We start from the raw sequence: 21,298 nt of genomic DNA on the forward strand, positions 1-21,298 counted from the left end.
TGTGACTGGTTGTAGAAAGTGGAGCTCAGACTTGTTGGACGGTCTGTTAGTCCAATAAAGCTCACAGAGAGACAGATTATTAGTCTACATGATCAACATCACAAAAAGGCTCCAACAGCACAAACAAGGCCCAGAGGTTAAAGGTCAGGGACTGAATTAGCTGAGGGGACACCTAGAAGACAACAAACATTAACAAACATTAACATGTTTTCTGGTCTTTTCTTGTTGTCTGTGTTTCCACAGAGAGTTGAAGCCCTGCCCTCCGATCATCAGGAGAGTCGACGCCCTCGCAGGAACTACCCCTCCACCAGGACAAACTCATTAAAACTGCTGCTGCACTAAAAAAAAAAAAAAAAAAAAAAAAAAGCATCCACAAACCCTTTTTGAACTCTGTGCCTTCAACCAAAAATTCACCGGTGATACTTCTAAAGCTTTTTTCTTTTCTTTTTATGATTTTAGATTTTCTATCGAGCAGGACTCCGAGGATATATCTGCCTGATGTAGGAGGGCCTGGGATCTGCTCTCACGCTTTGTCTCTCTGGAGAAAAGAAAAAATAGAAACAATCAAACCTAACGAGGACATGCAAGTTTTGATCATTTTAATGTCCTAACGTGTTCTTTTTTTTCTACAAATCGTGTCAGTGATTTACTTCATTATCAGAAGAAATCCCTTGCTGTGCAATATCAGTCGATATTTATGTGAAGTTGTCATGTGGATGTAGACTCTGGACGAACTTTTTGGTTTATTTTTGTAACAATGTTTTCCTGATTTCTATTTTTCTAAAACGATGACGGTGTAAAGACGATGAGAGAGGAGGAAAAAAAATCATCTGAACACATTGTGAGGGAGAGAGGACGTCCGCTTGTTGCTGAAGATGATTTGTCCAACTTTAGTTTTTCCCCTGACTGCATCCCCTCCTGCTCCGACCAGGGCCAAAGCCATAGCCTATCTCAGATAACAATACACCGGTGTTTTAAACGCACCGGTGTCCCTAACAGCACGATGCATTCAGGGTCTCACAGTGCGGGGCCGACGCCACAGGCTCCTCTCGTGGATTCCTCTGAGCTGTTGGATTCTTTGAGCGATGTTTTGGTTTCTTCAGTTAGTTCAGGGGCTTGAATCTGAAGTATTTAGTATTCTCTACCTTTGTGTGGCCTGTTCTTCTTGCTGTTATTTTGTACTTCCTCCTACATATCAATGAGCAACTATAAGTGGCATGAGTATGTGTGTCCCTGAGAAAAATGAGTGAGTGTTCGCCAGAATGGAGGTAAAATACTGTGAATTCTCAAATTTGAAGCAGATTAACGGCCTGTTATTCAGTATGAACCAAATTCACAATGAAAAATGTTTTTTTTTAAAAAAAGAAAAAAATACCAGTTAGAAATGGCTTTTGATTGGTTAGTCATGATGTAAATATGTTTATATCGTTTAAAAAAAATGGACATTGTCTCCAACGAGTCACTTTCTGGTGTGTGGACTACCAGTTTGAATCATCAAGTTTGGTAGTCTGGACATTGCCATCTCCTTTTTGGAGGGGGAGCTAGGTCGCTGTGGTGCTAACTTGTCAATCAAAGGTAGCCCCGCCCTAAATGCTCATCTGCTTTCTGGTCAGTTTGACTCTAAATAGGACTATAGAGCTAAACAGTGCTATTCACATCCATTTCCTGCAATCTGAGTTTTAGTAGGGCTGTCAGCATTAACTAGTTAATCATGAAGCTCTGAAATTATTCTCATGATATTTTGTCCCTTCAGGCTCTCCGTAGATAGTGGTCCTCAGTGTCTCCCTGTAGTCACAGTGATTTAAAAGAAGGACACTGCTGCATTGAATGAGACATTGAGACAAAGATGCAGCAGTGTCCTTCTTTGAGGACGACTATCTACGGAGAGTCTGAAGGGACAAAACAGCACAAGATTAATTAGTTAATGGAGACCGTCCTTATTACAACATTATTATTAACAGTATAATACAATAAAGATAAATATAGAATGAAGGTCAGTAAACATTCAGTAAGAAGCTAAACTATCGTTTTTTGGGTCTCGTTGGATGGATTGTGGGATGCGTAGTTTCTTCACTCCCTGAAAAGTTATGTACACAGACTTCAACCTTTGCTTTTTTTCCCATTTTCCAATTGTTGTTTTTTTTTGGGCACTGAATCAAATGTTTAATAGTCATGATTATTTAGGTAGCTGGTTGGTTTGGATCCAGGATTAAAAATATGGAAATCAGGATTTATTGAAATGTTGAGAGGGAAAATTTACTTCTGGAAGTACAGCCGGCGACAGAGTGGACGGTCACTGTTGAGCTCTATTTACTAAAAGAACATCATGTTGTATTTAAGGTGACATGAAACTGGAGGTTAAGGCCATAAACTAGGAAATTAGGAAAATGTTTGCTGATGGAATAAAACAACTGACAAGTAGCAACATTGTCCACACTGATTTGTGCCTTTTAGCCGATGTTAGGGTGGCAGTCCATAAAGCCACCAGCTGATCTGTTCTTACATGTTAGCAGTCGTTCACAGACTAGTGAGGAAACAATACAAACATGACTCTGCATATTCATGCGATTCATGAATAAAAAGTTAGGACAAAAACTACAAGATGGGATTTAAGAACTCAGCCATGAATAGGAATACAAAGTCAGACATTTATGGAGATTTCAAAGTAATGAAGCTTAAATAACATATTTCTCAATTCTAAAACTGCATCAAGCAACATAAAAAAGAGACGATTGAAACGGATCAAAAAGAGGAACAATTCTTACTAAAATATGATCATGTTCACGTACAACAAATGTCCATTTTGTTTAAAATAAAAACCTCTTTCTGCAAATTTAAAAAAAAAAAAAAACCTGCAGGCCTCTGTTTGAGAATTTACAGTATTTCCTCTTTTATTGTTTCAATCCTGTTTCCTGCAGTTGTGAAATGTGTTCTGTGTTTCCTCGAAGCTGCTATCCCTGTACTGTGTAGATCGGAGATGTCCAGCCTTATCCTGAAGTCCTACAAACATCCTCACACACAAAAACACACACACATTCAGGTTTAACATGCATCAATAACTCAAATCAACTGCATCAGAGGAACTCAACCCAGTTTGCCCCTTTCAAGGAATCGTCTCTCTCCCCCCCCCTCCTCTCTAGAGTCCATGCTCACTCAGGTCACCATGTGGTGGACTCTGAAGCTTCAGTGTTTATCCAGCTCTGCATGGGTCTGTAAACCTTTCTGTGTTCTAACCTCTCTCCATTTTTCAAAAGCATCTCCAATATTGATCCTAGTTTGAGCACGTTTCTGCTCGTGGAGCTTATTAGAAACATGCAGAGGCTTTTTAGGTCGGGTACAATCACTTCTATCTGAACCACTTCTCTCGCCCGCTTCCACATACTTTAAAGAAACCCACTAACTGTTGGTTAGCTTAGTAGCCTTTATACCCCGCTGTTCCATGAAGTTGCACAGAAAACTGGTCAGCACAACCACTCTGTAAGCGTTTAGCTTTCTAGGTAGCCACCAGTGAGACAGGAATATTTAATGTGACTCGGCTTTTATGTAAACCTTTTTAATTTTTAAAGGCTGACTCAGTTTTTACAAAAATATCAAACAGCATGCACATCCGATACTTGAGTACTGGGTGCTGGACAAAAACATCCAAAGAAAGAAAAAGACGAGGTCTGCACACCAGAAGCTGCTTTTAAAACAGCGTCTATCTGTTCAACAAATCCTCAAATGTAAGAACTCTGATTCCTTCTAAGGCAAACTGGAGCTGTTAGTTCCACAGATTTTGTTTTCCTTTGAATCATATCCACATATCCTGACCACATATCTTGAAAGCGACTGTTTGTAGGCGAACCTGCAAAGTGTATCTTTCCTTTTAATGCATGATTTTCATTAAATACAGCCCTTCATTTATATCCACCAGGGATGTTGTGTTCTGCCAGCAGTAGTGGAGGTAGTTTCCTTATGTGTGGAGTCCGTATACTTTGCTGCCTGTGAGTGTGAATCATCCGTGAAGCTGCCTCCGTCCATCAAGTACCTTTACTGACACCGATCCCCAAAACAACGCTGCCAAATTGGTCTGAAAAAGCCAACTTTTTTTTCTGACGTTCTCTGTGTATAAGTGGTTTAAGTGTAACACATGTTAAACCTCATCCCGTTAATGTTACATTGTGTTTTTAAGGAAATGAATCCTGTTTGTTAAACTGTTAATAATATATGCAGAAGAGTTATGAAATAAACTGAAACAAACTCAAACTGGTGGTGTTTAATATTTGTTTTCTGCAAGACGACTTTGTTTTTATTTTATAACACAGTCAGCAAAGTTTCACCAAGGTTGTCTTTCTACTTATTGGAAAAAACAAAGTATATATTGAGTCGGGCTGGCGATTAATTGTAGAAAGTCGAGTTAATCGCGATTAATCACATGTTTAAAATTAAATTATTTTGCGTTTAAAAACTGTTTTAAAGACCATAGTTACAATTTAAAGCAATTCTGAAGAGTGTCTGGAATTGAAAATGAATTGAATGTGAATAAATTAACTCTATGATCTTGACTTTTACATGCATGACTAAAATAAGTGCTGCTGATGTGGCAATGACTAGAGACAGCTTCAAAGTGTGTATTCTCTGTAATACAAAGTTTATTTTTCTTTATTCAAAGGATTACACTGTTACCCATGAGGAAATATTCAGTGTGCATGTACAAAATGACTCACTGATGTCCAAATATCAGAAGACATGTTGACACTTTACAGGAGTTCCAGTTCAGTGGATTTCTGTCATACAGGTCCTCCATCTGTAAACTATTGTTCCCGGTGACGGTAAGACATGTAACTGGTCACAACAACCTGAGGACACAAGACGCCAAACTGAGGACACAACACCTTTTAGGCCTATTATTATTGGTGTTTTTCATTTATTCACATGTCAAATTAATGTGAAATTATGAATAGCCTAATGAAATTGGGAACAGGTTCAGAGAAAGGCCAACAATTTCAGATTTGATCCACTAGATGGCGTCATTGGATGGTTTTAGTTGCTCTGGTACATCATGGTGTAGCCTGTAAGTGTTTCTTCTAGAAATAAACATATGAAGACGATTTTTACAGTTTAAGTCTGCTTTTGTGTCACTCATTATATCAGTGGTTCCCAACCTTTTTTAGCCTGTGACCCCACTTTGACTTCACAAAACTCTGGTGACCCCAGACATCCAAAACACAAACAACTTTTTGCTTTAAGCAATTAGTTTTCAATCATGTAATAGTTTTTCTACTGTGTCGCAATCAAACATTTATTTTAGACCATATTTAGGCTTTTTCATGTTTATTATTGTGGACAATTTCTGCTCACTGGATGACAGACAGAGACTGATTGGCCATGACCCACAGGAGCCAGTGTTAACTATATTTTAATATAAAAAACTGTTTTTATTGATCAATAAATACAAATTGCAGGCGACCACATTTGAATTCCATACAACCCTACATGGTTTGGGAACCCCAAGGTTGGGAAAGCCTGCCTTATATTGACCATCCTACATATTGACCTACTGTTAGCAGTTTGAGCCCTCATTTAGAAAAACTAACTAAATGAAAGTTAAATTACAGATTTGTATCTGGAGATTACTGATTCAAGTCGGCACATCTGAAATATAATTTAGTATATATATATTATATATAATATAGTGTTTTAGAAGATAAAACTGTCTTTGAAACGGTCATTTGAATTTAAATTTAAATTAATTTAAAGTCAAACAAATCACAGGAAATTAGTTTAAACCGTCTTGACTAACAATTAATTGTTAAAATGTATGTGTCACTTGATTTACCTTTGTTCCTTCTTTGAACGCAAAACAGAAAATTAACCGCCGAGAAACACAAAAAAACGTCTGTTTGATTTCCGCATTCTTACACTGAATGCCGCACTTCCGGATCAGCCAATCACAGAGTGGCGGCGGCGCAGGGCTAATTTGCATGAGACATGTTTAAAATGAGTCGGCTCTGCTTTCTCAGCACGCAATTTCTCACACTGAAAGCAGCAAACATGCCTGAAGGAGGAAAAGGAGGAGCACCCAAGAAAGGCTCTAAGAAAGCCGTCGCAAAGCTCGCCAACAAAGGTGGCAAGAAAAGGAGAAAGTCCAGGAAGGAGAGTTATGCCATCTACGTCTACAAGGTCCTGAAGCAGGTCCACCCCGACACTGGTATCTCCTCCAAGGCGATGGGCATCATGAATTCATTTGTGGGCGACATCTTTGAGCGTATCGCTGGTGAAGCCTCCAAACTGGCTCACTACAACAAGCGCTCCACCATCAGCTCCAGGGAGATCCAGACCGCCGTCCGCCTGCTCCTGCCCGGAGAGCTGGCTAAACACGCCGTGTCTGAGGGCACCAAGGCCGTCACCAAATACACCAGCTCCAAGTAAACACTTCAACTGGTCAACAAACCCAAAGGCTCTTTTAAGAGCCACCCACATCGTCTTCCAGAGCAAATTCTCTATTGTATGTTTATAAGCAGTGATACATGTGATGAAACTCTTCAATATCATTAATTTTCCAGCTGGTTAATATTCATATCACTTGACAACAGAAGTCCTTTATTTGGGATAGAGTGTTTATTGTAGAATTTTAAAACTACTAATGGCATCAAACAATTCACTGATAGACAAACAACATGCACTTTAATGTATAATCTGCTGTCCCAAATTAAGATAAAAGCCTTACAGAACCGTGATGCTTTTGCACAATGATGTCAGTTAAGAGAAGTTAAACATTTTTACTGCACAATATTTCCAAAGATGGAAAGTGTGTTTAATATTTCATACAGTTGCACAATACAACATCATGCGTATAGATTATACTTTACTCCTGATAGTCCAGTGGAATTAAGCTGAATACTCCCGTTTCTGCTGACATAAAAAAGGAATAGGAACACTGATCTGGACCTTTATACTATGTGCTTATAATAACACAGGTGCTATGATTCCCATAGCAGAGAGTATAGATCTTTTAGGCCATTTATCTGATTTAAATGCCAATAAAATAACAACTGAATTGTAAAAACATGCCGTATTGTAACCATGCACTGGAACGAGGAAAAAGCACTTAGTGTTTAAAAGGTGGATCATTGATTTCAAATGAAAAGATAATGTATTGCAAACCAGGAGAGTTTAAAAAGATGTGGGTGGGTTTTTTAAATCATTTTTGGAGACAAGCTGAAACATAATATTCCTTTTGTCTCACATAGTTCTATAAATACTGTCTGTGTTATGTTTAGGTAAGTCAGGCCCGTTTTGTGCTTGTTGTGATAACAGGAATAGGACAGTGAAATCTAAAAGGCCAAACCAATCATAGAATCAGGTCAGACATTGTGTGATTATGAAAACTAAAATGAACATCACTATGGGATCAATCGGTACTTTGAAAGTATATAGCTTACAAAATATTTGAAATCACATTCACAGGTGTGCAGCAGCCTCTTTACCTGCTGATATATAAAGACCTTTATTCAGTGGTTAGACTCACCTGTGGAGTAAAACACATTCAGAGGGACTGAAAAAAGTCGAAGATGGATTAAATTTAGTGCATACATAATCTTTGTCTATTAAACCCGACTATGAGTCAGTAAGAGAATTCTTCTTTTAGTGTTTGGAAAACATTCCTCTGTTTTCTCCTCAGCTTGAGAAACTCTTCCTCCTCTTAAAAGTCCTCCTCACTCCTCATTTGACTTTTTCACCTCAGGAGATCACTTAGGAGCTGAGAGGATTTGTTTATAACTTTTATCTTTAAGAGGGTCTAGTAGGCCAGGAACGACCTCTATGTGGCGTTCTGTGAAACAGTCTCACACTGAATGAGCTGATTTAATGTATGCTGAGACATCTTAAATGTTTGTTATCATGTTGTAATCTTTACTGTCACTTCATTGTAACTGCTGACCTCTTGGCCAGGTCACCCTTGTGAAAGAGCTCCTGATCTCAATGGGTTTCTTTATCTGGTTAAATAAAGGTTAATAATGTGCACTTTTCACATCACTTACATCTGCATTATCACTAATTTATTAACAGTATAATTCGCTTTGTTATCTGTTAGTTAAATAATAACCCAGTAGGCCTATAGGCTCTTGCATGTATCCAGTGGTAGATGGGTTTGATTTTAAAAATGAATGCCATTTAATTAAGAAACATGATCATAAAGAGTTAAAGATTAAATAGACATTGAGACACACGAGTGTTAAAAACAAGAAAAATCATATCAACATTAATTATATCTTCAGGATGTCTGTCCAGGGGTCATGGTGGTCCTTTATTGATCCTATCAGGTGATTCAGATATTCAGTGAAGTTACTGATTAACAATGAAAACACTCATTGGGTTTCATTGTCCTGTAACAGGTTTATTTTTTTATCCGTTTGGTTTAACTGCCGAACTACATTTAAACCCACTAAAACAAGCGCGAACTCTGTTTGACTTCCGCATTCTTACACTGAATGCCGCGCTTCCGGATCAGCCAATCACAGAGTGGCGGCGGCGCAGGGCTAATTTGCATGAGACATATTTAAAATGAGCCGGCTCTGCTTTCTCAACACGCAGTTTCTCACACTGAAAACAGCAAACATGCCTGAAGGAGGGAAAGGAGGAGCACCTAAGAAGGGCTCTAAGAAAGCCGTTGCTAAAATTGCCAACAAAGGTGGCAAGAAAAGGAGAAAGTCCAGGAAAGAGAGCTATGCCATCTACGTCTACAAGGTCCTGAAGCAGGTCCACCCCGACACTGGTATCTCTTCCAAGGCGATGGGCATCATGAACTGCTTTGTGAGTGATATCTTTGAGCGTATCGCTGGTGAAGCCTCCAAACTGGCTCACTACAACAAGCGCTCCACCATCAGCTCCAGGGAGATCCAGACCGCCGTCCGCCTGCTCCTGCCCGGAGAGCTGGCTAAACACGCCGTGTCTGAGGGCACCAAGGCCGTCACCAAATACACCAGCTCCAAGTAAACACTTCAACTGGTCAACAAACCCAAAGGCTCTTTTAAGAGCCACCCACATCGTCTTCCAGAGCAAATTCTGTATTATGTGTATTATAAGCTTTTAAGCAGTATCAACTATGAAGCTGAAAATCTTCAATAACAACAAAAATAATCTTCTAGCCAGATTACATAATTAATATACATGTCAATTGACACTGAAAGTCATTCAGTTGGTATAGAAGTTTATTGTATGCTTTCAACCTGTATAAACCATAGACTGTAAAACCTGTATAGGTCATAAACCCCGCCTCCTCCATGATAACAGACGGGATGTGGGTCAAACCTAAACTCTGCTGTGATCATTAGTTATTATCACCCTACATTGTGTTCAAGTGCTCATTTTTCTGTGGCGTTTGTTTTAAATAAGTTATTTGAGGTTGAAAAACGGGATTTGACGATGATTGACAGCCGCGGATCTTTCTCTTTGTGAATAGTGAAAGTTACGTAGTGAAGGAAAGCCGAGACGCCATTGAATTTTTCCGTTCAGTTTTTTGTCTTTTTTGAGCTGGCAAAATGAGTTGTTCTGTAGTAAACTGTTCTAACCGACCTGTTGGATCTAAGGGATCTTTGCAGTTTTTTCGGTAAGTAAAAAAGTGTGATTTATGTGTCATTGGTTAAAGTCGTTATCTAGCTAGCTAACACATAAGCAGTCTAAGGTTAGCTGAAATGTTGTAAAGCTAGGTTACCTATCCGGCATGATTTATCTTTTTATTTTATTTTTTAAAATGAGCAAACCTAATAACTGACATGCTGTTTCTTGATATTGTTATATCATTATGGCGATTTAAATTGTATTTAAAACCAAGAATCATAATATAAAATCCGCTCATAGATGAGATTCATTGACTGTACAGTTATTTTACAGCAAAAATAAATAGTCTGGTAAAGTCTCAAAAAAGTATCTAGGGCAAAAACAAAGCCAAATAATTGTAATCTGTCCTGCATCATTACTAATGTGTACATGTTTACAGTCTGAGTGATAAGTGGGTTATACAGAGAGTAACAGGTTTTACTTTCACCGTGCAGACTGAAATTCATAGAACTATATACGAGGGTAGAATATTTCTCTATGTATCCAGATAAAACTAAAGGTAAGATCTGATTTAATATAACTGTTACTGATTTAAGATCCTGATAAAACTAAAGGTAAGATCTGATTTAATATAACTGTTACTGATTTAAGATCCAGATAAAACTAAAGGTAAGCTCTGATTTAATATAACTGTTACTGATTTAAGATCCAGATAAAACTAAAGGTAAGATCTGATTTAATATAACTGTTACTGATTTAAGATCCAGATAAAACTAAAGGTAAGATCTGATTTAATATAACTGTTACTGATTTAAGATCCAGATAAAACTAAAGGTAAGCTCTGATTTAATATAACTGTTACTGATTTAAGATCCAGATAAAACTAAAGGTAAGCTCTGATTTAATATAACTGTTAATGATTTAAGATCCAGATAAAACTAAAGGTAAGATCTGATTTAATATAACTGTTACTGATTTAAGATCCAGATAAAACTAAAGGTAAGATCTGATTTAATATAACTGTTACTGATTTAAGATCCAGATAAAACTAAAGGTAAGCTCTGATTTAATATAACTGTTACTGATTTAAGATCCAGATAAAACTAAAGGTAAGCTCTGATTTAATATAACTGTTACTGATTTAAGATCCAGATAAAACTAAAGGTAAGCTCTGATTTAATATAACTGTTACTGATTTAAGATCCAGATAAAACTAAAGGTAAGATCTGATTTAATATAACTGTTAATGATTTAAGATCCAGATAAAACTAAAGGTAAGATCTGATTTAATATAACTGTTACTGATTTAAGATCCAGATAAAACTAAAGGTAAGATCTGATTTAATATAACTGTTACTGATTTAAGATCCATATAAAACTAAAGGTAAGATCTGATTTAATATAACTGTTAATGATTTAAGATCCAGATAAAACTAAAGGTAAGATCTGATTTAATATAACTGTTACTGATTTAAGATCCAGATAAAACTAAAGGTAAGATCTGATTTAATATAACTGTTACTGATTTAAGATCCAGATAAAACTAAAGGTAAGATCTGATTTAATATAACTGTTACTGATTTAAGATCTAGATAAAACTAAAGGTAAGATCTGATTTAATATAACTGTTACTGATTTAAGATCCAGATAAAACTAAAGGTAAGATCTGATTTAATATAACTGTTACTGATTTAAGATCCAGATAAAACTAAAGGTAAGATCTGATTTAATATAACTGTTACTGATTTAAGAGACTAACTGAAACGTGAACACAAACATCAACAACCTGCGGTGGTGTAATGTAATATTAACGGAGCATCATGCTGCTTAAACTGATAAATATTCTGCAGTGTCTTCCACACACTACCAATTCAACAATCACAAGTTGATCATAGTGTAAATTTAATGACGCTCATTGAGAATTTGTACTAAAACCTGACAAAACCTGCGGTGATTGTGACTGTGTCTGTATTTAACACCTTTTGAAAGGAAGGTGTTAATACAGGAGATCAGAGTTACACACAACATGCTGCTGTTATTGTAGTTAGGAGGAGACATAGGTACAATAAAAGAAGACATAAAGATCACGTTTTTCCCCACACATGTTAATATGTTTTAAATGTCATGCATTTATTTTTTATTTCGCGTCAATAATCGTTAACAAAGAGAAACACCATGATTAAGCTACAGGCTATTGTTGTCTTTTTATAGCCAAAGAAAACTGAACATCCACAGCCTCTGCATTCAAAAGAATTTCACATTTACATTTATGTCGTCCTATTTCCCTCTTTTCATCAACATTATATTTTAAACTGGGATTTCCTTTTTCCCAGATTGCGTCTCTCCCCCAGCTCGCCCCCTCCGGTGCGCTCCTCTCCATAATGCGCTCGTCTCCTCCCTCTAAAGCCCACTGCTGCTACTCTGTAGGACGCTTTGATTGGGGCACCTCACCAATAAAATACTATTTTATATTTTATAAGCAGTTTGCCACCACACTGTACTTTTACTCTCCAAAGGCATATGAGTATGTGTGTGACAACTTTAACAAAGCTTTACCACACAGTCACACCATCCACACAGCTGATCCAGGATTTACTGTAGCATCTTTTACAGCACTAAGAGGTCATGTACAGGCAAACAGAGAGAAGGGAAAAGAAACAATCTGTGCTCTCAAATAACAAAGCAGTCTCAAATCTTTTTGAGGAATTACAGCTAAAAAAAAATCTACTTTGCATACAGTACATCCTCTGATAAATACAGTGAAGTACTTTGATTGCATTTCTGTGATGTTCCTGTAGGTGACCATGATGCAGCCAGACTGAAGCAGCACGTTGTGAAGGTGGACGCCATCATCTTGTCTTTGCAGCGTTGATTCTGAAGAGAACGCCTTCATATAGGACTCCAAGGTAAAATGATCTCTCATATGATTGGACTGTGTTATTGTAACCGCTATCAGCATCAAAGTAATTTTAGTAACAATTTATAATCCTTCTTAAAATGTAAGGAAGACTAGCAGAAGATTTTAACAGCCTCTGTGATTCTTCAAGAAGTTCATGTTTAAATTGTTCTTCTTTCTGTCTTCAAGGAAATCAATGCTCAAAGGAAACAGCAGTCCAGACTCTGATTCCAGCTCCGGTGAGGTTCTGCACACAAATCTGATTATATGAGAATATTTAACATTAGTTTAATTTATCAGGCTGGCCCATGTGATGACAGTTTAAAATAATCTTCAATAGAAAGTGGCAGGAACACTTTTGTCTTAAAACATAAATTCATAAAGATGATCATATTATTGGATTCATCATGTCTTATTATATATTTTGTTTTTCCTCTTAAATAGTTCTCCTGTCTTTAAAACAAACTTTAGAAGCTGAAGTTTAGCAGAACCTGAGGACAGATCTGATTTCAGGTCTGAGGCAGAAACATCACAGTAAAATTCATTATACTTTACATTTAACTCCATGATTGTTTTTCTTTATTACAGAAGATGCCCTCAGATTCAGATCCATCAGCAACACCTGACAACATGGAGGACTCGTCCCCTGAGTGTTTCCTGTCCTCTCTCGATGGAGTTCTTCTCTTCAGTCATTAACTCTTGAAAACAGCAGCACAACATGCCAGACTGTTTGACAAGTCTGTGATTGAATAAATGGAAATGGAATCTCATGCGTATCTTGTTATGCTTATTGGTTTTAAATGTTTAATATTAAATAAGTTTGAAGGCCATTTATCTCAGACGAGACCGGCTGTGACAAGCTGAGCTCGTCTGTTAGCCTTTTCAAATGTGAGCTATAAACTTAACTGCTAAATGATTTTACTGTGACCAACACTTTGTAGTGCTCCAGTTAATCAGAGACAGTCAATTCAGATTTAAAAAAAGTTTATTTAAACATTTTATGAAAAAAAAAACTTCAATAAACGACCCCTGGCTTCATGAACCATGTGGAAAATAAGTAAGGGAGACCATCAGGTTGAACTGCTGGGACATAGGAGAAAGTATAAAAAATAATTTAACAAAGAAATCCAAACAAAAATCAAATAAAATATAAAGATCCTGGATGATTGTTTGACTGTTAAAATATGATGGAAAAGCAAATCCAAAACAACCCTCCAGCATCTGGCCTTTCAAAGACAGGACAACATCATGGAAAGAAAAATAGCACCATTGAATATTGACCAGGATCTCTGTGTTTTATCTGAGGAAGACTATGGTAGCCTTCTCACTGTTCACTGTAACAAAGCTCCAGACTCTGTCCACCTTCTCACTGTTCACTGTCACAAAGCTCCAGACTCTGTCCACCTTCTCACTGTTCACTGTCACAAAGCTCCAGACTCTGTCCACCTTCTCACTGTTCACTGTAACAAAGCTCCAGACTCTGTCCACCTTCTCACTGTTCACTGTAACAAAGCTCCAGACTCTGTCCACCTTCTCACTGTTCACTGTAACAAAGCTCCAGACTCTGTCCACCTTCTCACTGTTCACTGTCACAAAGCTCCAGACTCTGTCCACCTTCTCACTGTTCACTGTAACAAAGCTCCAGACTCTGTCCACCTTCTCACTGTTCACTGTTCACTGTTCACTGTAACAAAGCTCCAGACTCTGTCCACCTTCTCACTGTTCACTGTTCACTGTTCACTGTAACAAAGCTCCAGACTCTGTCCACCTTCTCACTGTAACAAAGCTCCAGACTCTGTCCACCTTCTCACTGTTCACTGTTCACTGTCACAAAGCTCCAGACTCTGTCCACCTTCTCACTGTTCACTGTAACAAAGCTCCAGACTCTGTCCACCTTCTCACTGTAACAAAGCTCCAGACTCTGTCCACCTTCTCACTGTTCACTGTCACAAAGCTCCAGACTCTGTCCACCTTCTCACTGTTCACTGTTCACTGTCACAAAGCTCCAGACTCTGTCCACCTTCTCACTGTTCACTGTAACAAAGCTCCAGACTCTGTCCACCTTCTCACTGTTCACTGTAACAAAGCTCCAGACTCTGTCCACCTTCTCACTGTTCACTGTCACAAAGCTCCAGACTCTGTCCACCTTCTCACTGTTCACTGTTCACTGTAACAAAGCTCCAGACTCTGTCCACCTTCTCACTGTTCACTGTCACAAAGCTCCGGACTCTGTCCACCTTCTCACTGTTCACTGTAACAAAGCTCCAGACTCTGTCCACCTTCTCACTGTTCACTGTAACAAAGCACCAGACTCTGTCCACCTTCTTCAGTTGTGCAGACGTTGATCAGCTCCTCTGGGTGATGGCAGAGAGGACTCTTCATCTGGGAGAGCTGCTGGTGTAAGGTCATTTCTACCACAGTGGATGAGCAGGGCGTCTGGCACAGGTGAAAGAAGGAGGAGGTTCCTTCAGACTATGTGACCCCAGCCTGACCTCTGTAACAGGTGTGCAGACGAAGGTTGAAATGAGTCATTTTTAGTTTCTGTTGATTGTAAAATGGAAAAGAAAACATCACCTTTCTATTGAACATTTATCTGGTGTATGACTCAGTGTGATTTTTATTTTAGAAGACTATTGTTAACAATAGCTTGTTTTTACAATCCTCTTATGAAACTTAAATAAAAATCACAGGATATAAACTTTTAACAGATGATTTTAACTTACACTTCACCTCTGTGGAAGATGTCAGACCAGCTGCTTTTATCTCTTCTTTGCCTAAATGAAGATACAAAAAACAATTGATTTACTGTTTACTTAAATATATTAGAAAAGCAGACATGAATCACAGGAGGACGTGTGTGAGGAATAGGAGACATCGGAGGAGAAGTTTGGCGAGTTTTAGTTTAGTAAGATGTGGCCTGTATTTTCTCGGTTATTTAAAAATGTTGATAATATTGCTTGATTTTAATTTTGAATCATACTGTACATATTTTGACCTTGTGAAAAACTTTGTTTTGAAAAGTGCCGTAGCATATAACGATAAATAGGCCTACGTTTATTATTGTTATCATTATTACAACAACAGGTGTTTAATTCAATGTGTTTTTAATATTGGGGAGCGATGAGAGCGAACACAGAGGGGCTTGTGCAAAGTGTTGCCTGTATTTCCTCTGTTATTTAAAAATGTTAAAAACATGTTGATAATATTTCTTGATTGTTAATCGATTTTAATTTTGAATCATACTGTACATAGTTCGCCCTTGTGAAACACTTTGTTTTGAAAAGTGCCGTAGGCCTATACCGATAAATACGATATGTTAATTATTATTATAATTATTAATACAACAGGTGTTTAATTCAATGTGTTTTTAATATTGTTATTTTCTTGCATGTATCCAGTGGTAGATGGGTTTGATTTTTAAAAATGAATGCCATTTAATTAAGAAACATGATCATAAAGAGTTAAAGATTAAATAGACATTGAGACACACGAGTGTTAAAAACAAGAAAAATCATATCAACATTAATTATATCTTCAGGATGTCTGTCCAGGGTTCATGGTGGTCCTTTATTGATCCTATCAGGTGATTCAGATATTCAGTGAAGTTACTGATTAACAATGAAAACACTCATTGGGTTTCATTGTCCTGTAACAGGTTTATTTTTTTATCCGTTTGGTTTAACTGCCGAACTACATTTAAACCCACTAAAACAAGCGCGAACTCTGTTTGACTTCCGCATTCTTACACTGAATGCCGCGCTTCCGGATCAGCCAATCACAGAGTGGCGGCGGCGCAGGGCTAATTTGCATGAGACATGTTTAAAATGAGCCGGCTCTGCTTTCTCAACGCGCAGTTTCTCACACTGAAAACAGCAAACATGCCTGAAGGAGGGAAAGGAGGAGCACCAAAGAAGGGCTCTAAGAAAGCCGTTGCTAAAATCGCCAACAAAGGTGGTAAGAAAAGGAGAAAGTCCAGGAAAGAGAGCTATGCCATCTACGTCTACAAGGTCCTGAAGCAGGTCCACCCCGACACTGGTATCTCTTCCAAGGCGATGGGCATCATGAATTCATTTGTGGGCGACATCTTTGAGCGTATCGCTGGTGAAGCCTCCAAACTGGCTCACTACAACAAGCGCTCCACCATCACATCCAGGGAGATCCAGACCGCCGTCCGCCTGCTCCTGCCCGGAGAGCTGGCTAAACACGCCGTGTCTGAGGGCACCAAGGCCGTCACCAAATACACCAGCTCCAAGTAAACACTTCAACTGGTCAACAAACCCAAAGGCTCTTTTAAGAGCCACCCACATTGTTCTCAGAGTTAATTCCCTTCACAGCACAACAGCTGTGTTGTGTTGAACATCTTTCATTTTAATGTAATATTTATTTTCGTAGATGTAATAATCCAGCCATTGTTTTGTAGTGTAATGATCATGAAAGTGGTTGGTATACAGCTTGCAGTGTCTCTTGTAAAAATGGTAGGGTAAAGTAACAGTGACTCTAAACAACAGTGGCTTTCTGTGTCTACCATTGTCGTTCATGTACTCCACATCACTAGTTTAGATCCTCTTGGGTGTACGGATATTGATAGGCCTATTCAAATCTATTTCACATACTTTGCTTTTAGTGTAACTCACAATTGGTTAGAGTAGTGACAAAGTGGACGTCAAGGAAAAAATGCACATAGTTGAACGTGTTAAAGTGTATTCTTAAATAGTAATCTCAAACAAATTGTCTGTAACCTTTGACTTTATTAGGCAGTGGGTTAATGTATGAATGTTATAAGAAATAACTGGTAGGACTGGATACGATTTTATACTTCATCCTACAACCTTTATGACCATAGACTACTTCAAAAAGAAAAATTAAGATATCACAGAGTATACTCACACTGTATACATGAATATTTTATTGCCTTTTTTTGAAATATATACATAATTCATTTTTATTTAGGGTTAAGGATAAATCCAGATACAGCCTACACACAACTTTTTTGTTATAAATTAAATACCAAAAACATTAACTCCAATAATGGGCATAAACTGTAAAACAAGGCTTCTGTTACATACATATAATCTTTACTGTTGGCGTTCATGGGAGGACCAACCGTCAGCGAGTTAATGTTTTATTTATTCAAACTGACGACGTCAACTGTTGACGTTGTTTAGTCAAAGGCGGAAGAGAAATTAGCGGGCTGCGCTCGTGCGTTTATTTTCACCAACGTCCGCCCACAGGCTTTAAATTAAAACGCTGTTTGTATCGTAGCATCAGTTCATCTTCGGAAGACTTCTGAATCAATCAAAATGAGTGGCCGTGGAAAGGGAGGTAAAGGACTCGGCAAAGGGGGCGCCAAGCGTCACCGTAAAGTCCTCCGTGATAACATCCAGGGCATCACCAAGCCCGCTATCCGCCGTCTGGCTCGCCGTGGCGGAGTGAAGCGTATCTCCGGTCTGATCTACGAGGAGACCCGCGGTGTGCTCAAGGTGTTCCTGGAGAACGTGATCCGTGATGCCGTCACCTACACCGAGCATGCTAAGAGAAAGACCGTCACCGCCATGGATGTGGTCTACGCTCTGAAGAGACAGGGCCGCACTCTGTACGGCTTCGGCGGTTAAACTCACACCTCAAACAACAACAACCCAACGGCTCTTTTAAGAGCCACCCACTTCCACTAAAGAGAATTCATCTTCATTACTTTTATGAAAGATAAGTAGACTGAATTCATTTCATTTAAAACGTTTCAATACAATAATCACCAACCAACGAATATAATGGTTTATGTGAACATTGATGCGTGAGGGTACCTACAAGCACCCCCACTCAAGGGTGCATCTGGTTAAAGTGATATTTCGGTTTGCACAAAGTTGGGTCCTATCAGGTCATATGCTGTAGATATTCAACTCACCACAGTTCTTTTTTTCGCCAGATCTCCTCGTAGCGCATGTCAATCAAATGTTGAGTCTGCAATGTAGGATAGACCAACAATATTGCAATCTACTAGTGCACCGTTTTTGTGACTTATTGAAAAGAAGGGTGGCTATATTGGGCACAGATATATATTTTTTTACTGTCAGAAATGTTTATTTGGAAATTTTAGGTTGTTTGTTTATTATTCTCACTTTAACAGAAGAATGTAAACAGGTGAGATGGGAACATTTTCGTTTTTCATTCAGTTGCATAATAGTTCTACACAGTTATAGTTGCCTAATAATTGTGCACACAGATTCTAAGAAAAGAATAGAATAGAATAGAATTACTTTATTGATCCCAAACTGGGAAATTGTGGCGTTACAGCAGCAGGTTATCCAAACACACAATGAGTAAAAAACACAATATTATATATATAGCAAATCTAAACATAATATTAAATACAAAGTAAATAAGTACTAAGAATATCAAAACTAAAAATGTGAATATACACGTGTATATATATATATACAACCAGGATTTAACTAAGCATTACTAGTCTTAAATAGGAAGATTAAATGTAAATGTGCAAAAAACAGAGTTGTAAATGTAAATGAGTTGTAAAACTATTCCGGTTCACCCGGGTATTCAATATAACGGCGAGTAGACAAATGAAGTGAACATGAGTGCAGGGATAATTTGTAAATGTAACATGTGCAGAACAGATGACAGTATGGAGAGACAGATATTATCATGATGACAGTTCTCTGCTCACATGAGGTGAGCTGTTGTACAGAGTTATGCCCTTCAGTAAGAAGGATTTCTTGTATCTGTCCTTGTGACAGCGGAGTTGTATGAGTCTGTTGGAGAAGCTGCTCCGCTGTTTGTCCAGTAGGGTGTGCAGAGGGTGATCAGGATTATCCATAATGGATAACAGTTTGTTCAGAGTCTTCCTCTCTGTCACCACTACAAAAGAGTCCAGCTTGCAGCCTATCACAGAGCAGGCCTTCTTAATCAGTTTGTCCAGTCTCTTAGTGTCACCAGCTCCAATGCTGCTCCCCCAGCAGACCACAGCAGAGAACAGTGCACTGGCCACAACAGACTGATAGAAGATCTCCAACATCTTGCTGCACACGTTGAAGGATCTCATCTTCCTCAGAAAGTAGAGTCGGCTCATCCCCTTCTTGTGCACAGCCTGAGTGTTGGCCTTCCAGTTCAGTTTGTTGTCTATGTTGACACCCAGGTACTTGTACTCCTCCACCACAGACACATCCTCTCCCAGGATGCACAGCGGTGGTGGCTCTGTCCTCTTCCTTCTGAAGTCGATCACCATCTCCCTGGTCTTATCCACGTTCAGAATCAGGTGATTTCTTCCTGTCCACTCCACAAAGTTATCCACCAGCTCTGTGTACTCCCCCTCTCGCCCATCACTTATACACCCCACCACCGGAGTCATCAGAAAACTTCTGCAAGTGGCATGACCTGGAGTTGTACTGAAAGTCAGAGGTGTACAAGGTGAAAAGGAAAGGAGACAGCACAGTCCCCTGTGGAGCTCCTGTACTACTCTCCACCATTGCAGACTGAACACTGCCAAGTCGGACAAACTATGGTCTGTCTGTCAGGTAGTCAGTAATCCAGGAGATGATGGACGAGTCCACACCCATCAACTGCAGCTTCTCTTCCAGCAGTTGTGGCTGGATGGTGTTGAATGCACTGGAGAAATCCAAAAAGGTGATTCTCACAGTGCAGCCGTTTCCCTCCAGATGTGAGTGAGCACGCTGCAGCAGGTAGATGACGGCATCGTCCACTCCCAGGTGTGGCTGGTAGGCAAATTGTGGAGGGTCAAGGGATGGTTTCACCTGTGGCCTGAGGTGGGTCAAGACGAGCCTCTCCAACACTTTCATCATATGAGAAGTGAGAGCCACTGGTCGATAGTCCTTGAGATCAGATGGTGTCGTCTTCTTTGGGCGTTTCTCAGGATGTTTTCCACAGCACCGGTATCCTCTCCTGGCTCAGACTCAGGTTGAAGAGGTGTTGCAGAATCTCAGCCAGCTGGCTGGCACAGGTCTTCAGAACCCTTGGGCCAAAACCTTACTTTTACTTTCAGGTTTATTAACATTTTGGATTGACCGAAAGCACTGTATTTTTCAGGATTCATTTTATTATTTAACAACTAGTGCTTTTGGTCAATCCAAAATGTACCCCCTGTTGTACCTCAGAATACCCTTTGGGATACATGGACCCCCATTTCAGAAACAATGGGTCAGTATGCCTATCACAAATAAAAAAGACAAAAAAAACCAGTAGAATCCATATAACGTATAATAGTTTGTTATATGGATTCGACTGTTTTTCTAAAAAGTCACAAAAAACTGTTTTAAAAAATGTCTAAATTTTTTTTTTAAAGTCACAAAGAAAGTCACAAAAAACTCGCAGAGAAGTGAAGTTGTGAGAAAAGTTAGTCTTTATATTACATACAAAGTAAAAACAAAGGTACGTATATATAAAGACTAACTTTTCCATGGACTTTTTCACAAAAGATTACGCCTGCCTGAATTTTTGCCCTGGATTCTGAAATCAGAGAAAGGGGGTACTGAAGCCAAAAAAAAGTTAAGTACTGAACTTCTTAATATATCACGAGGTTATTCTTGACAGGCATGGTTGCGTGGGTAACGACCTTACTGCTGTACCCATCTATTGCGAGAACGTGTGTCACTCCGAACATGACCAATTTTTCATTCTGGTCGATGTGGATTTTGTGTCCCATGTACGCAGCACTGTAGGGGACGGGGTTAAGGTTATGTGCGCCCTTTGGGGGAAAAGTAAGTAAAAGTTAGCTAGTAAAATACATTATACAATATACCACAACATTAAAGGCTTGCAAAAGATACTTACACGTTTGCACATTTAGAATAGTGAATGGTCAAAGAAAAAAGTAACTGTCTCAGTGTAGCCTAA

At 38.7% G+C, this 21,298-nt stretch overlaps 6 protein-coding genes and 1 long non-coding RNA gene across 7 annotated transcripts in view; 6 read left to right on the forward strand and 1 right to left on the reverse strand.

Moving 5' to 3' along the window:
* The window catches only part of LOC132956512 (potassium voltage-gated channel subfamily A member 1), a 36,439-nt gene extending 32,194 nt beyond the window's left edge, over positions 1 to 4,245 (forward strand). The window contains exon 2 of the mRNA XM_061030013.1: positions 244 to 4,245. The gene's annotated coding sequence lies outside the window, so the exon portion shown is untranslated. The remainder of the gene's footprint in view (positions 1 to 243) is intronic.
* ptprb (protein tyrosine phosphatase receptor type b) overlaps positions 1 to 21,298 on the reverse strand; it is a 282,274-nt gene that overhangs the window by 149,340 nt on the left and 111,636 nt on the right. The gene's annotated exons all lie outside the window — the stretch shown is intronic.
* On the forward strand, positions 5,995 to 6,503 carry LOC132956530 (histone H2B-like). Its single transcript, XM_061030033.1, has one exon. It carries the CDS (start codon positions 6,034 to 6,036, stop codon positions 6,409 to 6,411), a length of 378 nt encoding a protein of 125 aa, XP_060886016.1. The 5' UTR covers positions 5,995 to 6,033; the 3' UTR covers positions 6,412 to 6,503.
* LOC132956525 (histone H2B-like) lies at positions 8,375 to 9,056 on the forward strand. The gene has a single exon (XM_061030029.1). It carries the CDS (start codon positions 8,545 to 8,547, stop codon positions 8,974 to 8,976), a length of 432 nt encoding a protein of 143 aa, XP_060886012.1. The 5' UTR covers positions 8,375 to 8,544; the 3' UTR covers positions 8,977 to 9,056.
* LOC132956534 (uncharacterized) lies at positions 12,595 to 13,206 on the forward strand. The gene is made up of 2 exons (XR_009666041.1): positions 12,595 to 12,675; positions 13,025 to 13,206. It is a non-coding gene; the product is annotated as an uncharacterized LOC132956534 (long non-coding RNA).
* On the forward strand, positions 16,130 to 16,774 carry LOC132956524 (histone H2B-like). The gene has a single exon (XM_061030028.1). The coding sequence runs from the start codon at positions 16,252 to 16,254 to the stop codon at positions 16,690 to 16,692; it is 441 nt and encodes a 146-aa protein (XP_060886011.1). The 5' UTR covers positions 16,130 to 16,251; the 3' UTR covers positions 16,693 to 16,774.
* LOC132956533 (histone H4) lies at positions 17,713 to 18,109 on the forward strand. The gene has a single exon (XM_061030037.1). It carries the CDS (start codon positions 17,737 to 17,739, stop codon positions 18,046 to 18,048), a length of 312 nt encoding a protein of 103 aa, XP_060886020.1. The 5' UTR covers positions 17,713 to 17,736; the 3' UTR covers positions 18,049 to 18,109.

The sequence above is a fragment of the Labrus mixtus genome, chromosome 22 (assembly GCF_963584025.1).
Source record: "Labrus mixtus chromosome 22, fLabMix1.1, whole genome shotgun sequence".
In the NCBI taxonomy this organism is placed as follows: Eukaryota; Metazoa; Chordata; class Actinopteri; order Labriformes; family Labridae; genus Labrus; species Labrus mixtus.